Genomic DNA, 18069 nt, shown 5'->3' on the forward strand with positions numbered 1-18069 from the left:
TTCGGTGAAAGTCAGTTATCGCTGCGCCAACACGTCCGTTTGTTAAAAGCATGCTGCAAAAGGCGAGTTTATAGCATCAAGAAAGAAGGAACTACGTTGTTTTTTTTTTCGAAAACTTGTCGAAAAATCTCGAAGATAAAACACGCGTAGCACAAAATTCGGCGGGAATATAACGGGCATTGAAGATAAATCCCTGCACGACGAAATAAACGCAGGGTATTTTATCGAGCGAATGAATACGTGAAAATTAATTTTCGCAGCCGAAACGAACTGCTGCACGCGTGGCAATATAGCGAAAAATGTAAACGAAAATTCTTTTCTTTGTATATCACTGAAATTTGACTAGCAATCTTTTCGTTACAAAAGCAGACGGAACGCGACAGGTTCGCGACGCGCTCACGGCTCGTTCACGTCGCAGAACAGGCGTGCGAAGCTTCGCTCGAGTATCGATATATTCGGTATCGTTCTCCAACAAGCCGCGATTTCGCGCTAAAACGGTATATCACGCCAAGGGACTAAAGGAGACCTATCGTCGTCGAGAGATCATCATCATCGTCGTTTTACCATCATCGGGGGCAGTCGGAGGGTATGCACGGGCCTCAGAAGGCCCGCAGTCGTTCCATCTGATCGGGATCCTGGCGGTGCGGCAGGTGGGGCTCGATGCCGGTCGCGGTGGCACCCGTGGCACCCGCGCCGCCCACGTGCCGGCTGTGGTGGCCGTGATGGTGATGGTGGTGGCTGGTCGAGTGGTGCGTGTCGTGATGATAGTGATGATTGAGATGCGGCGGCTGCGCGACCGACCCTGGGCCGCCACCCCGATACGTTCGCTGTTTCTCCTCGAAATCGCGAATCCGCTGGTTGTAACGTTCAAGCTGGTCGCGCAGCAGCGCATCCTCCTCGGCGGCGCGCTCCTCGTCGTACTCGAGGCAACCGACGCCGTCCAGCCTCTCCAGGTCGATCCAACCCCGCCACCTCACGCACACACCGTTCATGATGAGATGCGAGCGCAGGTGTATCTGGAACATCGCCGTCGGGGCGGAACGAAATTGTTATACGGGTTCGTTGCTAACGTCGTGCAATCATATCGCCGTGGATCCTGATGATCGGGATACTCTTGGATGGTCTCGGGATCGGTGGAGAGTTTGATGAGAGGTATTGTTTGGGAAACTTCTGACGCAAAGTGTGTCTTGAAGTGAAATCGTTTTGCGTTGAACATCTCTTGTAGGATGTAGGATTAATTGCAATGAGAATAAGAGTAAGATTTCCGGATTTTCCAATATTGAAATAGATAGCAGATGAATAATTCCTTCGATTCCATGCAATTCTTATTGCAGGTGAAAAAAAGTCTATGATACACGTATCTTGCGTAATAAAATCTTGCGTCCATTGTCACATAAAAATATGAGTTATCAATATATTATTTCCTCTTTTCTCAAAATGTATTATAGATCGCAGTACAATTGACGTCCATTATAATGAATGTCGGAATCGAAAAGATTCGAAGGGCTTAAATATCGTTCTTCCATATAGTTCTTTCCTTATTATCGAAATCATTATTCAGTTTAAAACGATTTTATAGTTTCAAAAATTTTCAATAACTATATCACTGAAGTTTGACGACTCGTTATTTCATCGAATGTCGAGTGTATTGTATTAATTAAAATAATTAATAGCTATTTCAATAGCGCAATGTCATATCTAACAGCTATACTCGCAATTTCAACATCGTTCGTAAATATAAATTAACTAAACGAAGTTTTTGTGAAGTCAATATCTTTGTCGCGACGGAACGGTACCGCCGGATTCGAACGCGTTGCTCTTCCTCGAAGTCTACGGGAGAAAATGACGAGGCGCGTCGATCTCCTCTCAAAGCCGTCATCGGTCGCTCGTTTCGCTCGCGGCAACCGCTCGATCTTCCTTTTTGCGAAATCTACAGTCGGCGCGGGTTGTAGGAGGGCTCCATTACGTGCTCCACGACCCGCAAGTTTCAATCACGCGGCCTCCCCCCTCCCCCACTGTTCTTTCGTCCCCCCCATTCGTGTCCGACAACGGCGAACGTTCGCTTATTTCCGGAGAACGATTACGCAGATTGGAAGGTACGAGGAGGCGCCTCGCGATCCGCCTCGAGATGAAGGGAGAAATGAGACTGAGAGAGGCGAGACTACGTTCCTCGTAAGAAGTCAATTACGAGCAGAAGTAACCCTCGTGTCGATATCGCGTTTGCACAATCCTCGCCGTAAAAACCTGCCGTAAAAAAACTATTACCTCGCATATTTCGATTAGCCGCAATCTTTACGGGAGATTAGAAAACCTAGTCAATCGTGCGCGGTGCATCTTAAAATGTCCAATGGAATGTTGGAGAAACTGCGGAAATTCTATTTAACACATCGACGTGTTAATTCTTTGTTTTTTCAGTTTGATTTAATTATATACTGTAACGTGACAGACATATGAAAAATGGTACGATACAATAAATCCCCGAAAGTTAAGAAACATAAGAAATATAATTTTATAACAATATATAATAATTACGAATAATACAGAATGTTCGGTAAATTACTTATTTACTAGAAATTAAAAAAAGAGAAGAAAATATAAAATTATAGAGACGTTAAAATTGTACGATCTCGATCTTCTGCGTCTACCTGTGTTATTTTCCTGGTTTTATTTATGTCTAATTAATACGGGAATATTGCTGTAGGCGGTGTTTTCCGAGTAGAGTCTAATGGGAGGCTCTCGAAAAGCTGACGATTACCGGGTTCTGCCGCCGACGATGCAACACGGTGTTATTTTATTTTCTGGCAAACGACCCGACTTCCGGTCCCGCCGCCGGAGCCCAGATATTATTACGAGGTCAAGAACGCTCGGGGAAAACCAGTCGAGACCGTGCTTGTAATCCCGACGTAACGAACGGCGACACGCAATCAACGAAATGAGTCAAAGATCTAAACGATCATGGGACTGTGTGTACAATGTCTCATTCTCGATTTTATATAATCAAGGATTTTAACACGTAATTCAATAGTTGTAACATCAATGATAAATAATGTTACAGAAATACAGTTATAGAAATTCATATCACACAGGTATATAAATATATAGATAACATGTCATATTATATCATGTTATATCATGTCATATTATATCATGTCATATTATTTCTATTATTGTTACGCAGTATAATTATTTTCGATATACATAATTAAAACCGTATTTTTCCAAATTAAATAAGATCCCTGAAAAATAAAAGAGAAAGTTATGCCAAGCTATCGTTTGTGTGTTTCTTTTCCAAATTATTAGAGAATCGAATTTTTGTTGGCATACTGACAGCTATACGTTCTATTTACAACGCAATTAATTCGGCGTGAGACTCACGCGAACGAGCGAACGAATGCCCCGGCGGTGGTAAATCGGACGTTACATCTCGTTACATTCTTTCGCACAGCGCTTACAGCTGCGTCTCGCCGACAATGCGCCGCGGGACGTATTTTTATGCAGTAATAATCGAGCCGCGGGGGGTGCGAGCCACGCGGGGTGGCGGAGTCTTAAACGTTTTTCCCTAATCGAATCGCTCGCGGCCCTCTGCTCTCAAAGGACACCGAGTCTCGGGTTTACGTCTTTTGAAAAAAAGCGCTTTTCTGCGTAATCAGCCGAGCAGTTGTTTACGTTGTATTAAAAAAAAATGCAGTGTATAGATTTTTCTGCGTGCCTCTACGCATCCGGATTGATTCTCAAGACGTTGTTATCTCGCGGGCAAGCGCGAAGCGATAAGAGCAGTTCCTGCTCGAGACAGAGAGGTTTTCCCTTTCGCACACGCGATCTTATGCATATTAACGCGCCTCCAGATAAAGCAAGGCCAAATGATTATACATTAAATCTTATGCAGTGCGCATATTAACATAAGTATGAAACGCAAGCAGGAAAACACGTTCGGTCTTTCGACGTATAAGAATATTCATAGCGTACGTGTCCTTTGCACGTTTCTTGGTAAAGGACATCGCGAGCTCTGTTCGTGTTATATTATTTTTAGATGCGACTGCAGTTTTATAAAATGTTATACCTTTTCTGTTTTCAATATAGAGAAATAATTTATTTTTTATAATAAATATTACTTGTAATAAAATTCGAAAGAAACATCGTGATGCAAAACTCTCACGAGTATTCTTCGAGCATTTACTAAAATCGACGATTATAGATTAAAATGCGTGAGAAATTGTTTCCTTAAAAATCGCATGTTTACCGTTTCAGATCGGAGCAACGCGCGTTTCGTAATCGCGGTGATACTGACACCTTTTGCATCTCTGTGGCGTCGCGAAACGAATCGAGTCGAGATATGTATATTCCGAGCGGCAAACGAGACGCGCAAAAAGTCGTCACGAAGATCGGCGAGGAGAGAGAGGAGTGGACGACATACGACGTCGTCATTAGTCATCGCCTTCCTCGTTCTCACGAGGAAAGAACAGTCGGCAACATTTGTTTTTTTTCTCTCTCTCCTTCCGCGCACGGGCGTGACGATCATTATCGTCGCATAATGCCCGTCGTAATAGGCGATATTTAAACTGTAACGCGCGCCGTGTAACCCTTTCTCTGATTTGCATTAGCGAGCGGAAAAAAAGTAAGAGTGCAGAAAAAGGAGAGGAAGAGAAAGAGAGAGAAAGAGAGAGAGAGGCACTAGCGGGCACCGCGAGAAAAGGGGTGAAAAATCGGCGGCAAGGGCGGGCGAAGAACACCTAAATGCCCCGAGACAAACGACCGGCTATTTCACCGGCCCTTTTGTTTCTCGATGGGCGTCGCCAGCAGCGCCTTTTTGCCGCCCGGTCCACTATTCCACCCGGGACCCGTGAATATACCCCCGGAACATTCGTCAACGGTGTATTCCGGTAGAAAGAACGGCGCGCGTGAGGGGCATACGGTCAGCACGGCGCATCGTCCTTTGTCTCTCGCCCAGGTCCAGTTCTATACCCTTAATTTTTACGGATGTGCACAGGATGTGTGTGTGCGTCCCCGGCATCACTTCCGAACTGTAAATTCTCGAAACGGTCCAAGGCTATGTGTATAAATGAAAAAAAAAAAGCATACCCGCTGCGAGCTAAAGGGTACGCATCAGGATTGTTGCATCACCCTGACCCGAGGATGCATAAAAGTCTTCGAAAGATCTCATTCTCGAGTTCTTGTAAAATTTATTTTTCCCCAACATTCTTTGCAATTCCGACCAGATTTTTTTTTAGTTCCATTTTTTAAGCTATCCTTCCATGCTTGAATAGTCCCGAATATTTTGTATTTCAAAAAACAAATTTCTAGGACCAACACTAAAGCGACCAAAGATAATATCGCAATGCTGTTAGTATTTTTTCTGAATTTAACGCCAAAATTTATGTCAGTGAGAGCTTCGTGGCTCTGTTATTATACGCACGGAGAACTCTGTTCTCTTCTTTTGCCTTTTTTTCCGTTCGATGGGCAAAGGGTTAAAAGCTTCGTCATTAAGCTTTCGTCGGGCACCGCACGCGCTCTCTCTATCGCCGCGTTTATCTCGATCGCGAATAAAATCTCTCCTTTAATTATTACCGTCGCCCGACGGGGCACACTCGGTGGGCACAATGCACGCGGGCACGTGTGGTCGCGCGCCGCTCTTTATTCTCTCGCTCATTGTCGATTAAAACAAAAAGAAGGCCCGCGGGTCGTCGCCGTAAACAACATGCCGTGCGCAGGATCTAATGAATCGCTTCCGTTCCATTTCGTTTCCTTTGCAAAAGGAGACCCGAGACGCGAGAGGTAGTAATGCTTAGGAAAAATTTTGGAGTCATAAATAACGTAATAATAATCAATACCGATGTGATAAACGAGAAGATATCAATTGAGCGTTTTTTTTTTAATAGAATAATCAACATGAAATATTTTCAATATTATTTAAATTTTGATTTTTCAATCTCAATTATTTTTTAGTTATTAACTGAATACATATTATGTCACGTATATAGCTTTGAAAATAATAAAAATTCTGAGGAAATAAAAATTGTGAAAAGTTTAGAGAAAATCAGATATTCTATCCGGATGAACTGTGAAAAAAAAATACTGACAAAAACTGCGGATGTCGAAAATTTGGAAAAAAACAGAGATACTATGGAAGGAAAATTCAGCAGGTTACTAGGACTGTTTGTCCGACCTTTGCGAGAGACAGAGAGATTTACGAGCCATTATGTACCGTGTGACTGGCGGAGCAGCTTCGAGGCATCTGGCGGCGTTTAACGGATTTCTACAGCGCTAATTGCCACTAGTGCCGACTAATAGCAACGCGGCTTTTACTTTCCTGTCGTTTATAACAAAGTTACGTGAAAGGATGCCCCCTCGATTACGAAAGATACTCGAATCAGCAGCGCAAGACTTATTTTATTCCCTCAATCTAATAATGAATAATTAAGATGCGCTTCCAAGATTCAGATAGATTAGAAGACTTCTTTACTTTTCTTTTAATTACGAATTTAATAGAAATTACAGTTATGTTAATAGAATTTAATTTATAATATTTAACATTATATTTGAACATTTGTACTGCTAAAGTTTCGGAAAAAATTATGTACAATTAAAACATTGTCAGAAAAAAATCAACTTTAAATTAATCAGAAAACATCTAGATTTAGATGATCTTCAGATAGATTTCTCATGTATTACAATACAGATTGTATAAAAAATACAAACTTATCATTTATAAAATCAATGCAATATAGAGGCTTGCAAAAATTACAGGGAAAGGTAGCGATTGAATAATCTGGAATATGTATTTCGAGGCATCTGCGAAAGGATCAGCGCGCGCATTTTGCAAAATGGCGTTGCGACGACGCCGCTATCGATCGCGATGGCGACGCCGAGAGAGGCGTCGGCCGCGGCGCCGGCGTACGAGATTGCTACAGTCGACGACCTAAAGACTATTTTTGGGGGGAGGATGCAAATTTTGCATCCATTATTCGGAAGCTGCGTTCCTCAATTTAGATCATTTTCCCATCATTCTAATAGCGTTATCATATTCGTCGCTATACATACGTGTTACGTTTAAATCGTCTTGGTTTTTAATTTTCGGCCCGTTTCAGAGACGACAAATTCGTATACCTTCGACACGAAGATAAATTAGACCAGTTTGTCTGGCTCAAACAAGGTCGGACCCCCGTGGAGGGGCCCGAAATTTCTGGGGACCGGATGCGCGGGTGACACGCCGGCGCCATTGTTCGAGAAGTGGCGGCCGGATACTAAATTACGGATGCGAAAGGTTGCACAGCATCTAACGGCCCCTAATTTGCCCGCTAGTACTAACCAATTACGACCGCACGACTCGTATTTGGGAACCGCTTTTCGAGATCCAAGCTGTCGGGGTCAAAATCGCCCGCTGAAAGGCGATTACAACGGAGGAGGTCCGTTTTTTCTCCAGTTTGCGGGATTCGGCAATTTTTGTAAATTTTGCACGAAAAATAATTCAATCTCAAAAGTCACTGGGATCGTTAAAAAGAAATACGCCGTTCTAAAATACTCTTTTAAGTTCGAAGCCGATGATTTTTAAAAAATTTCCCCCCTGTAGACTTTCGCGCGATGTGAATTCTATTTCTTCCGACGATTTAGTTAATTTTTATAACAGGAGGGTATTTAAGAATGGAATTTTAGGTTCTAATGGCGAGGGAAAATACGTTTGTGTAATTGAAAATCGGCTGTGGTCCATCGGGATGATATGGTCGGGATATAATCCACGATAATCGAGACGGTCTTAAAAGAGCCGAGAAGAAGATGTCCACTTACCTTGCCGGGTTCCTTGTCGAAGTCGCAGTCGCTGGGATCGACGGGATAATTTCCGGATGCGCCGCCAAAAACAAGCTGGAGATTGGTGCCCGTCGCCGCGAACGCGATCTCCGTGTGGCCTTCCCGACAGCCATTTTGGAAACGTACTTGACGTTCTTCGAGCGGCCGGTCTCTGTAACCAGTGTATCTCACCTGCAAAAAAAAGCAGAAATAATCGCCGTTAGCAATATACATATTAATGTATGGAATTTCTTATCCGAGGAATTACAAGTGTAAAACAGTCATCAAGATGCAGTGAAGCAAATTAATTTGAATTTTAAAAGATACGCATTTAATTTGCGTGCGTACTTTTAGATTTTACATTTATACTCTTTTCAGATACTACTTTCAATATACAGATTTAATAATATATCTAATGTATCATTATATTTCTAATTTTATCAATGTTCCGTTGAACAGATAATTTTGCAAAAATAAAATACGGAAAATCGATTGAGATATCGTGAATGTCACGAGCACTGATCGAACGATATAATTTTTTAACGATAAAAATTGCCAATGTTTTCTAATAATTTCTAGCGATTCTTGTCAATATAAATTCATTATACTTTTTCAGATTGCTAAGAAAAAATCTCGATGTCTCTTCATTATTGTCCCAATAATTAATAAATTAGATATTCGTAAAGATAACGTATCGAATTCTCGACTGGATTCTCATTTCGAGAGTTTCTCTATGAATCACGGAAATTAAAAACACGAAATGAACACATAGAATACTAATTCGCCGCTCGTGGGTGATCCACAGGTTGAAACAAATTCGAAGAAAGGACGACATTCCTACGGCATCGCGTATTCCACGCCGGCGAGCGACGGGAAATCCTTTGATCCGTGTCGAGATCTCTCACACTGCGCATTGCGCCACGTAATTCGAAAGACATTTCCTCGAGGCATCCGACCGAGATTGATCAGCGAATAGTAAATAAAGAACTTAACGTCGATGTCAAAACAAAGTGATTAGTTCACAGAATTAATAGAGCAGCGATTACACAATGCAATTACTATAAATATCGCTTAAAAGCCTCTCTCGGCATATTATATCATCGTCTCACTTATCCTTCGAAGTAACGTCTTTAAAGACTTAAATTGGAGAGTCGTCACATAAGATTATGCCAACTGTAATATTCATGTTGGCTCGCGTATTTACAAGCAGAATTCAATTCACAACACAACGAGCATTACAGTAACGAAAGTAGTACAGTGCGTCGCGCGCATTTCTTCCGCGTCTTTCCGCGGCGCGGAAACTCACCTCACTTTCGCGGCTCAGCCTTCTGAACAGCTCGTCGCTCTCGAATTTGGCTTTCTGATCCGGCACGACGCGCGGCATCTTAAAAACTAATCGGGTCGGACGTGGTTGTTCGTACAGACCCATGCCGTCAAACGGCAGGACGCCTACGCCGGCGTGCTCACTCATTGCGTGCATCATCTTGGTCGATGCAAATTAACCGAACTTGCTGGACCACTCTATTCGCCTCCTCCTCCTCCTCTTCCTCTTTCTCGCGGAGGACGTCACCGAGGTCCGTGACTGTCACTACTGTTATTAGCTGCCGGAAGTACGCACGAAAGAGATATTTTTGCGAAACGAGCTCCGAAGGTACGCAGATGACGAGACGCGGGGAATCACCTTATTATATATCCTCTTTCGCGATTTTTCACCACGCTCGATCCGCGGGATAACCACGAGGACCACGAGCTCCCGCGAGCAACGATACGAACAATGTGGCGCCTCAGTGAAGACTGGAGCATCAAAAAGCACGCCGAGTTCCCCCACGCCGAGCTCCTCGCTCCTCGCGAGCTCGCGCGCGGAACGCCTCTGGACCGCCCCACAATTCTCCCTCTCTCCCGACCACGGAATCACGGAGCTTCTCCTAGCCAGCCAGCCCGGCTCCCGATTTTCAACCCCATTTCAACCCTCCGGAGCCGATAGATAATCGTAACACCCGAGAGCGGCCAGCTCTCGCACCACCCCGACGCGACGCCGAGGGTGAGAGGAGGGAGGCTTGTGCCCGGCAATCTGGTTTCATGATTTTATAAATGGACGGAAGAGCGTTATTGCCCGCGGTCTTGCGAGTCGTTTATTTTCAAAATGCCTCGAAACGCGCCTTATCTTCTTTTAAACGGAGGGGAGGGGGTGCGGGTTGAAATCGGAAGTACGTATCATACGAGAGCTTTAACGGAAAAGCTCCCGGATGATACAGTTTCGGTAATACTCTACATGAAAAAATTCACTAAATTTGAACGCGGTATGCCGAACGCTTCTGTTTATTTGTATCCTCGTTCAACGATAAAGTGTAATAAATTGATAAATAATAACATTGATAACAGTTGATACTTCATGAACCAATTAAATGATTATTTAACACTCTTTCCATAGTGAGTCAAATTAATATTCCAAGAATAGTAAAAAAGAGCTAAAACATTTTGCTGATGCAGATAGATTTCCATATATAGGTGTCACAACAAAAATGCATCGCTATAAATGTATTTCGTATCTGCTAAAATATTATTTGTTTATATATAGAAATTATAAGCAACATTTTAGCAAGATCTTCTAGAAAATATATATTTATTCGTCTTTCGTCGCTAGTCTTTTCTGCGTAACACAATCAAACTTTACAAACAAGTATGATTGGCCTTAACATGAAAAGGTCACAGAAAAATTTTCTTTCTAATTTCATTAACAGTTCTGATATAAATTCTGTCTCTGTCATTTAGATTGATTAAGTAAATATCTATAATATCACAGTATTTACTAATCATTTATCTACTTCAGTTCTCGCATTTCTCGCAACCAAAAATTTTTACTGTACTTGCAAGACCATTTTTTAAAAGTGTGCATCTTATAGAAGGAAAAACCGACGATTTTTTATCAAAGTAATCTTTCAAATCCGGTACTATAAATGATCCCGAATGATCTTTTGTAAATTAGTCTAGTCAACAAGAGCCATGTAATTCGCATGAGATCCATGTTGTGTTAAGCTATAGTTGTAAGTAAAGTTTTATTACTGCAGGTTCTGTAACGGAACAGGCAAAGTTCTGTTATCAGTTCCTTCCTCGTGCGCATTTTTCGTATCTTTCCGCGGCGGACTCACCTCGGTTTCGCGACTGAGGTCTCTGAACAGCTGGTCGGTCGTGAACCTGGTTCTTTGATCTGTATGAACTCGAGATATACAAAACAGAGAGGGCAGCGGTGCGTACGAATTCTGTGTATCGAACGGCGGATGTACGTACGGCTCGATATACAGCGAGGCGTACGGATCCCGAGTAACGAACGACTGACCCATGGGATGTATTATCCTCATCGACGCAGGTTAATTGCGAAATCTTCTGGATACTCTTTCCGACTCCTCTTTCTTCTCGCGGATGTCACCGAGGTTCGTAACTGTATGTCACTATCTTACTATATAGCTGCCGAAAGATCGTGCTTTTCGGAGCAATGAGCTTCGAAAATATTCAGGTGACGAGAGATCACCTTTCAGCCTCTTTCGCACAATTCACCACGAGTTCGATCCACGAGAGAATCACAAGGAGACACTCTCGCAAGCAACGATGCGAGCAACGATGCGAGCAATGTGCCGTCTCCGTGAAGACTGAAGCGTCAAATTTACATTCCTACAGATTGTCTACAGAGAAACTATTTATTTATATGTCTAAGAACTGTCGGTACTTTTGAATATTTCCACAAGGGAGAAATCGAGAACTGCGTATAGCCAATCAACTTGCAGCGGAAAAGCAGCAATTGTATTGACTGTACAGTCTATACAATTGCTGCTTTATATACGATTCGAAAACTTGGACCGATTTCTAATATATACATATATTGTGGACACAATAGGCTTAGAAGAATAGAAGACAATGAAATTTCTTGCTGGTTTTCTTGAACGACGGCCATAAAATTTTTTTTTTGCGCTCTTGACAATACGAAGGGATACGGACCGTTTAGTTTATCTACAGCAATATACTACAGTAGGATCGGAGAGAGTGGCCGGATTGGCTGGCTACAGTGTCTCTCGCTGGGATACGGGAAATACGTGTCGGACGCAGGGAAGGGAAGATGCGCCCATTTCGGTCGCCGGATGCTTATATGTATAGATAGTATAACACCACGTGTATCCCCTCAAGGGCAGAAATCTTCATCGTCTCTCTCTCTCTCTCATTCTCTCTCTCTCGAGTGGCGGGGCTCATCCATTTGAGAGGATCATTGTCGAGGATCCGCGCGCGATTAAGATCGACGACCCTTCGGCAAGCGCGCGATCTACGGCGTTACCGGTCATGGATATCCATTTATCCTTTTTTCCCTCCCTTTTTGTCCCCCTCCCCTTCAAGCTCTTGAGTGCAGACGATGTTACAGCTTCGATTCTCCGGTTAATCCTGCACTGTTCCGTTCGTCTCCTGTACGTTCGGTACATGGAATTTTCTTTTAAAATTTACTCTGAAAATCATGTTAATCATAAGATAATATCATATTTCGACAAATTTTATGTGATTTCTTCTGTTTTCTTACTGCACACTATACTAAATTTGTTATAATATATATATATTAAACAAAATAGTGAAAATCACATCAAATTCGTCGAAATACTGTGTTGTTTTACGATTAACATGATTTTCAGGATAATTTTTAAAATAAAATTCTCTCCATGTACATTCAAACGAAACAGACGTTTAGATATTTTAATCACAATTTCTCGAATAAAGTATGTTCATTCTATATAAAATATTTTCGCATTGTAAAAATTGGTAAGGCAAACAGCGAGATTAATCCATCAATCACAATAAGTTTTATTACTGATCTTTGTAGCAGCCACATTTTATAAAGTGTTTCCCATTTTAAGAAATTTGAAGTGGTAAAAGAAGGAGAGAGAGAGAGAGAAAGAGAGAGAGATCACAAGGTTGAATAATTGCATGAAAAATTAATGATTGTTCATTCTGTTCTTTCATTGCATAGCATTTCTCGGAAATGATTTATCTTTCCTAATTTGTAGATATAAATCTACAAATATGGAAATTTTGCTGTACATAAGGACGACAAAAATATGTTTTTGTTAGAAATGCAGAAAAATAAAAGTCAAGGTTAAAATAATTTTTTTTTGGCTATTGTTCAGGTAAAACTTTCTTTTGCGTAATAAATTCTCAGTTTATAGAGAGAGATTTTCAATTCTTTCTCCCTTCTTTTAAACATATTATTTTTCATGCAAGATCATACATGCTTCGTTTAATTTCTTTGTTTCTTTACAATACCATTCATATGACAATATCTGCAGTAGGAACATTCGTTTTCTCTTTTACGACACTATCCTGCACAAAATACAAATTTAAAATAATTATCCGTGAAGAGGATTTTTATTCCTTTCTGTTCTCTTTTAAATACCAGCGCCCCCGTGTTGTTCCTTCAAATTCTTATTTTCATGGACACGTAGGTACACATTTAAATGTGATTCATGATATCTATTACATAAAAACAAAATCGAATACAAAATCGATTGCAAAATTGTTATAAAACTCTATACAATTAATATATTTATTTAGTTCCCTAATCGTCGCCCGTGGTCGTTTCCTTTTGAGCGTTCGTTCGCATGAATATCTAAGCGTGGCGTAAGAGAAATTTCACGCGCGTCCCCGAGATGAGCGAATCTCCGCCCCTTGCCGCGCACCATTGGTCCAGCAGCCTCCGCCAATCGCAGCATCCTCCTGCATCCGCGAAGGGAGGAAGTGCACGGTGCACGCACGATGCACACGGGCGCACACGCGCGCACGTGCGTGCGTATGACATATTGTTAGCTGCGTACACATTGTATACGCAGGAGGACGAAGAAACATGGCTCGACAACGGGTTCGTTTTCCTACGCGTACAGACTCTCGAGAGATTAGCTCTTCATCCATTTTCTACTCTCAACGTATATAGTTACACATACGTGCGCGCACGTGTGCGTGTAACTAACAACCTAAATCTCATCTTAACTCTGTAATTTGCAACTTCACTCATAGGCTCTAGGGAAGCCAAAATAAATGCAGATTTATTCATCTTCTGCAGAAACTTATGTAAATTTCCAGAATCCATAATTAAATTTGTGGTCTGCGCATTTCGTATGTACAGTCTCGATTACGAAATTCTGATTAAGCACGCGTTTAAAATTTATAATCGTTGCTGTGTAATGTACAGATAGACTTCAATCAACTATCCGATTTACACTTGCAAACCTTGATATCTATTAGTATCTATCTAATCACCTAATTTATTATTAGAAAAAAATGGTAATTTTATAAGTTTAGAAAAATTTCCAATTCCTTTCACTTTGCATTAAATAGTTAGACATACAGATTTTATTAATTGCATTTAAATTTCTCTCTGTGCGAAAATATCACTTTAAAATATGAAATTTTCTAAATTATAAATCTAAAAATTGTTTCTAATTTTCTAAATATTATTAATTAAGGCGACAATATATATAAATAGTCGTGAAATACATAAAAATCCGCACGCGTTTCGAAGGGCGGCGAAGATCAATATCGTGAACGTTTCCGTTGCCAGAGAAACTTGGGGTACTCGCGCTATACACTGCAAACACCCGCGCTATCAAGTATGCAGGATGTCGAACCGAGGAAGGATACGAAGCGAGGACGAGCTTACCTGGCAACGAAGGGCGTACGAGCGTCACCGTTCTAGGGTGAGCAGTCATGAATTATATAAACATTAATCTCTCGATCCAACTCTGTTTAATATTTTATCGGTCGATATTTCTTTCATCGGATCTCTCTCTCTCGATGAAAGCTCCGAAAATCTAACGGAAACCTCCGTGCTAAAAGTAGCCGTGGAAAGACAGCGCTCTTCGAATCACAAAAGCGATAAAATAAATAATATTCTCGCGCGAGATTGTAGCTCTCTATAAAAATAATTTATATGTCAAATGATATTATTATACATATATTACATTCGTGTAATTTTTATGTTATAGGTTTAAAAAATTCTAAATAATTATGTTGTATTAAAGACAGTTACACATATACATAATGGAAATTTTGACTTCGAGGTTTATTCACTGATTGTGAGTTAAATGTTTTTTTTCTCCTACCTCTAGACTTCACTTTTATGACGACACAATCTTCTCAGATAATTTACGATTATCCTCGTCCTCGTTGCTTTGCAGGTGAAAACGGCCAGACCGACGGTGGACGTGAACCCGCCGGTGGGCAGACCTCACGTCTCGTTCAACGCGAAGAGACTGCAGCTGGAGCGCGAACGGCAGGCGCGGATTCTCAGGGACAATTTCATCCTGCTGAAGAAACTCCGCGAGATCATGCACCGGAAACGACGAGTCGCGGAGGACACTCAACGGGTCCAATGGCAGGAATCTCGATGCGTCAGGGTTCGTTAGGAAGATGAGAATTATGGATATCTATTTGCCATTGTATCGTTCGCGATTTACATGTGTATGAACACGTCTTTTGTATTTTTATGCGCAATTACGAAGAGAGTAGCACGCACTCATCTAATCGATCTCTAACAAATCTTTTTCTACCTTGATGCAATCATTTATCTCCGCCCCGCTATGGATTTCTATAATAAATGTTTTCATAATTAATATTTCCAAAACTGCATTTTCATCTTTCCTGAACAGTGTCTCGAAGTCGCGAGATGACCAACAGTTTGTTGAATTAATAATGCAGTTCTCATTACAATTTACATAATCGTAAATTATCTGAGAAGATTGTGTCGTCACAAAAGTGAAGTCTAGAGGCAGGAGAAAAAAACATTTAACTCACAATCAGTGAATAAACTTCGAAGTCATAAGATTTCCATTATGTATATCTCTTTATTTTTCTAAAGATAAATATACGCAATATTTTTGAATTATCGGAATATAATATTTAATCTGTATCGATACATTTCGTGTAATGGATTTAATTCAAATTTCAATCGTCTGTGATTCAATTTGCCGAATCAAAGCTGTAAAGCTATTATTGTTTAAAATTCACGTCGATACCGATTTGTCTCTCATTGGTTTTCAAATTCCAGTCGATATTGTCCGATGTATCGTTATTGACGTTATTAACGCGTCAAGGAGAAAGGTTAGAGTTTTGCAAATAATATCACATTCTTTTAATGTAATGTAAGCGTCTCTTACATTAACACATCTTACAGATTTATATATATGTGTCTAGCTATTAGAAAATTTTATACTCATAATATATTACACCTAACAATAAATATATAAACTTGAAATTAAGTTAAATGCTGATTAATTTTCCACCATCTCATTGATCTTATCATTAATAAAATTAATTATGCAAATGATCAAATATTTCTATTAATGCTATAAATGATAGCCTGAATAAATTCAGTATGCGTGCATTTTTATCCCTCGATTCGAGTAAGACTAAATGGAGGAAGAAAACTACGATGAGGAGAAATCCGAGGATAAGCTTGATGAAGAAAAGGACTACGGCGAAGCGGACCAATCCGGATATGAATCAACGATTTCGGACGAAACCGAGCATACTACGCGCGTGCTGACACACGCCGAGGCCGGCGAGTGTCTCTACAATTTAGGAAAATGCGAGGGGGACGAGTACGCCTATCTCAGCCTGGACGCCTCGGACAGAGATCTTACTGATATCGGCGTGATACCATCCTTCAAATACGTTCGTTACGTGAACGTGTCGGGGAACAGATTGACGTCGGAGGCACTGCGCGCGCTCGAGGCGATGCCGTATCTGCAGACGCTGCGGGCGGACCGAAATCGTCTGACCAGCGCGGAATTAAAGCCGATGCCGTATCTACAGGTGACCCGCTCGCCCCTTGACCCTCGTTTTCTCCTTAACGGGGATTAAGCTTAGTTAACCGAGAACCGCCGCGACCGCGCGTAACGACAGATCCGCCGCCTGCAATAAGACGATTTTAAATGCGTATACAGGAGCTCGCCCTGAACCAGAACAAGTTGACCGACACATCCGGCATTCATCATACATCGCTCGAGCGTCTGGAATTGAAGCACAACGACATTCGCACCGTGGACATGGATCCTCGGATCCTCGCGAGCTTGAGGACGCTGGAGTTGCGCGGCAACGCGCTGGTCAGCACCGCAGGTGAGACGCGCGCAAAGACGAGACGCGCCCAGGACCATTATTTATCTCCCGCGAGATTATACCGTTTGCCGAGGACGATCGTAAAAATCCGGGCGAGAAATGCCAAGCCGCTCGCACGGTTCACTAGAGCTCGTTGAAGCGGGGAAGATCCCCCGGTGGCCAACTCGACTTCGACTTCGCGGAATGGACTTCGCCCGAGTAACGTTTGAATCTCTCGCAGGAATCTGCTGTCCCAGTCTGACGCGGCTCTTCCTCGCCGAGAATCAAATCGAGAAGATCGAGGATTTTGGGACCCTCGTGAACCTGAAGACGTTACATCTGCGAAGTAACAGGCTCGCGAACTTGGACGGTTTCACCGAGCGGTGTCGCAGCCTGAACTACGTGAATCTGCGCGATAACGAGCTGCCGAGGATTTCAGAGCTGAGAAAGCTGGACTGCCTGCCGAACCTGGAAACGCTTATCGTTCTGGGGAATCCTCTCCTCAGAGAAGAGGCGAAAGAGGAAGAAGGGAAAGAATATCGGCGGGTCATTCTGGCGATGCTTCCGAAATTAAAGAGGATCGATAAGGATCCTGTGCTAGATCAGGAAAGGAACGAGGCGAAGGCGTTGCTTCAAAAGATACCATAAAGAGCGAATCCAATTTTGTAGACTTTGATTTAAGAAATTAAAGATATTTTTTATATTGAATATTTTAAAGAGATTAGTATTTTATCCCCCAAATATTTGAAGACACAAATTCATATTTCTAATACATTCTTGGTTCCAACAGGATTTTTCTAAAAGGTGATTTCTAAAAAGAACTTTTCTTAGTCAATTATCGTTATCGTTATGTATTATATTTACAATGTTTGATCAATTATTTATTTATAAAACAGATTTCAATTAACGTTCCTCCCTATTTTTGTATTATTAATTTAAATTATATTAATTGCCTACCACAAATTTTGATACAGATATTATAGATAAAATAACTTTTTTTTTGTAATTTAGCTGTATTGAAAACAAGTCACATTAATATAATTCAATGACTCGATCAGTAAAACTCTACTTAACGAATAATATATATTTTATTTGAAAGACACTGGAGCTTTTTTGGAACAGAATGTTGCGATAATTTACAGTGAGAGGAATCCGATATTTCTT

General features: G+C 41.4%; 3 protein-coding genes across 5 annotated transcripts; 2 read left to right on the plus strand and 1 right to left on the minus strand.

Annotated features, from left to right (window-relative positions):
- Positions 1 to 599: 599 nt before the first annotated feature.
- On the minus strand, positions 600 to 9572 carry LOC105448825 (protein big brother-like). The gene is made up of 3 exons (XM_011687621.1): positions 9089 to 9572; positions 7783 to 7974; positions 600 to 1016 (listed from the first exon to the last, which is right to left on the minus strand). The coding sequence occupies exons 1-3, from the start codon at positions 9263 to 9265 to the stop codon at positions 600 to 602; spliced, it is 786 nt and encodes a 261-aa protein (XP_011685923.1). The 5' UTR covers positions 9266 to 9572.
- Positions 9573 to 13632: 4060 nt separating this feature from the next.
- On the plus strand, positions 13633 to 15426 carry LOC105448824. Its single transcript, XM_011687620.1, has 3 exons — positions 13633 to 13672; positions 14372 to 14507; positions 14988 to 15426. The coding sequence occupies exons 2-3, from the start codon at positions 14430 to 14432 to the stop codon at positions 15213 to 15215; spliced, it is 306 nt and encodes a 101-aa protein (XP_011685922.1). The 5' UTR covers positions 13633 to 13672; positions 14372 to 14429; the 3' UTR covers positions 15216 to 15426.
- Positions 15427 to 15677: 251 nt separating this feature from the next.
- Positions 15678 to 17615, plus strand: LOC105448823 (leucine-rich repeat-containing protein 23-like). 3 transcript variants are annotated; one of them, XM_011687616.1, is made up of 4 exons: positions 15678 to 15909; positions 16217 to 16623; positions 16755 to 16926; positions 17147 to 17615. In XM_011687616.1, exons 2-4 carry the CDS (start codon positions 16222 to 16224, stop codon positions 17551 to 17553), a joined length of 981 nt encoding a protein of 326 aa, XP_011685918.1. In that variant the 5' UTR covers positions 15678 to 15909; positions 16217 to 16221; the 3' UTR covers positions 17554 to 17615. The 3 variants fall into 3 exon arrangements, with proteins under 3 accessions (XP_011685918.1, XP_011685919.1, XP_011685920.1); XM_011687618.1 differs by lacking the exon at positions 15678 to 15909 and adding an exon at positions 15930 to 15950; XM_011687617.1 differs by lacking the exon at positions 15678 to 15909 and having other exon boundaries at positions 15919 to 16623.
- The last annotated feature ends 454 nt before the right edge of the window (positions 17616 to 18069 follow it).

The sequence above is a fragment of the Wasmannia auropunctata genome, unplaced genomic scaffold (assembly GCF_000956235.1).
Source record: "Wasmannia auropunctata unplaced genomic scaffold, wasmannia.A_1.0 LD336078.1, whole genome shotgun sequence".
Taxonomy (NCBI): Eukaryota; Metazoa; Arthropoda; class Insecta; order Hymenoptera; family Formicidae; genus Wasmannia; species Wasmannia auropunctata.

Excerpts from the sequence above, each read along its gene's own strand:
- LOC105448825 (XM_011687621.1), bottom strand. The coding sequence starts at position 9,265 with ATGATGCACGCAATGAGTGAGCACGCCGGCGTAGGCGTCCTGCCGTTT. Across the intron at positions 7,975-9,088 it reads GGCTGAGCCGCGAAAGTGAG|GTGAGATACACTGGTTACAG; the intron begins GTGAGTTTCCGC and ends TTTTTTTTGCAG. Across the intron at positions 1,017-7,782 it reads TCGACAAGGAACCCGGCAAG|ATACACCTGCGCTCGCATCT; the intron begins GTAAGTGGACAT and ends GCGATGTTCCAG.
- LOC105448824 (XM_011687620.1), top strand. The coding sequence starts at position 14,430 with ATGTCGAACCGAGGAAGGATACGAAGCGAGGACGAGCTTACCTGGCAA. Across the intron at positions 14,508-14,987 it reads ACGAGCGTCACCGTTCTAGG|GTGAAAACGGCCAGACCGAC; the intron begins GTGAGCAGTCAT and ends GTTGCTTTGCAG.
- LOC105448823 (XM_011687616.1), top strand. The coding sequence starts at position 16,222 with ATGGAGGAAGAAAACTACGATGAGGAGAAATCCGAGGATAAGCTTGAT. Across the intron at positions 16,624-16,754 it reads AGCCGATGCCGTATCTACAG|GAGCTCGCCCTGAACCAGAA; the intron begins GTGACCCGCTCG and ends ATGCGTATACAG. Across the intron at positions 16,927-17,146 it reads CGCGCTGGTCAGCACCGCAG|GAATCTGCTGTCCCAGTCTG; the intron begins GTGAGACGCGCG and ends AATCTCTCGCAG.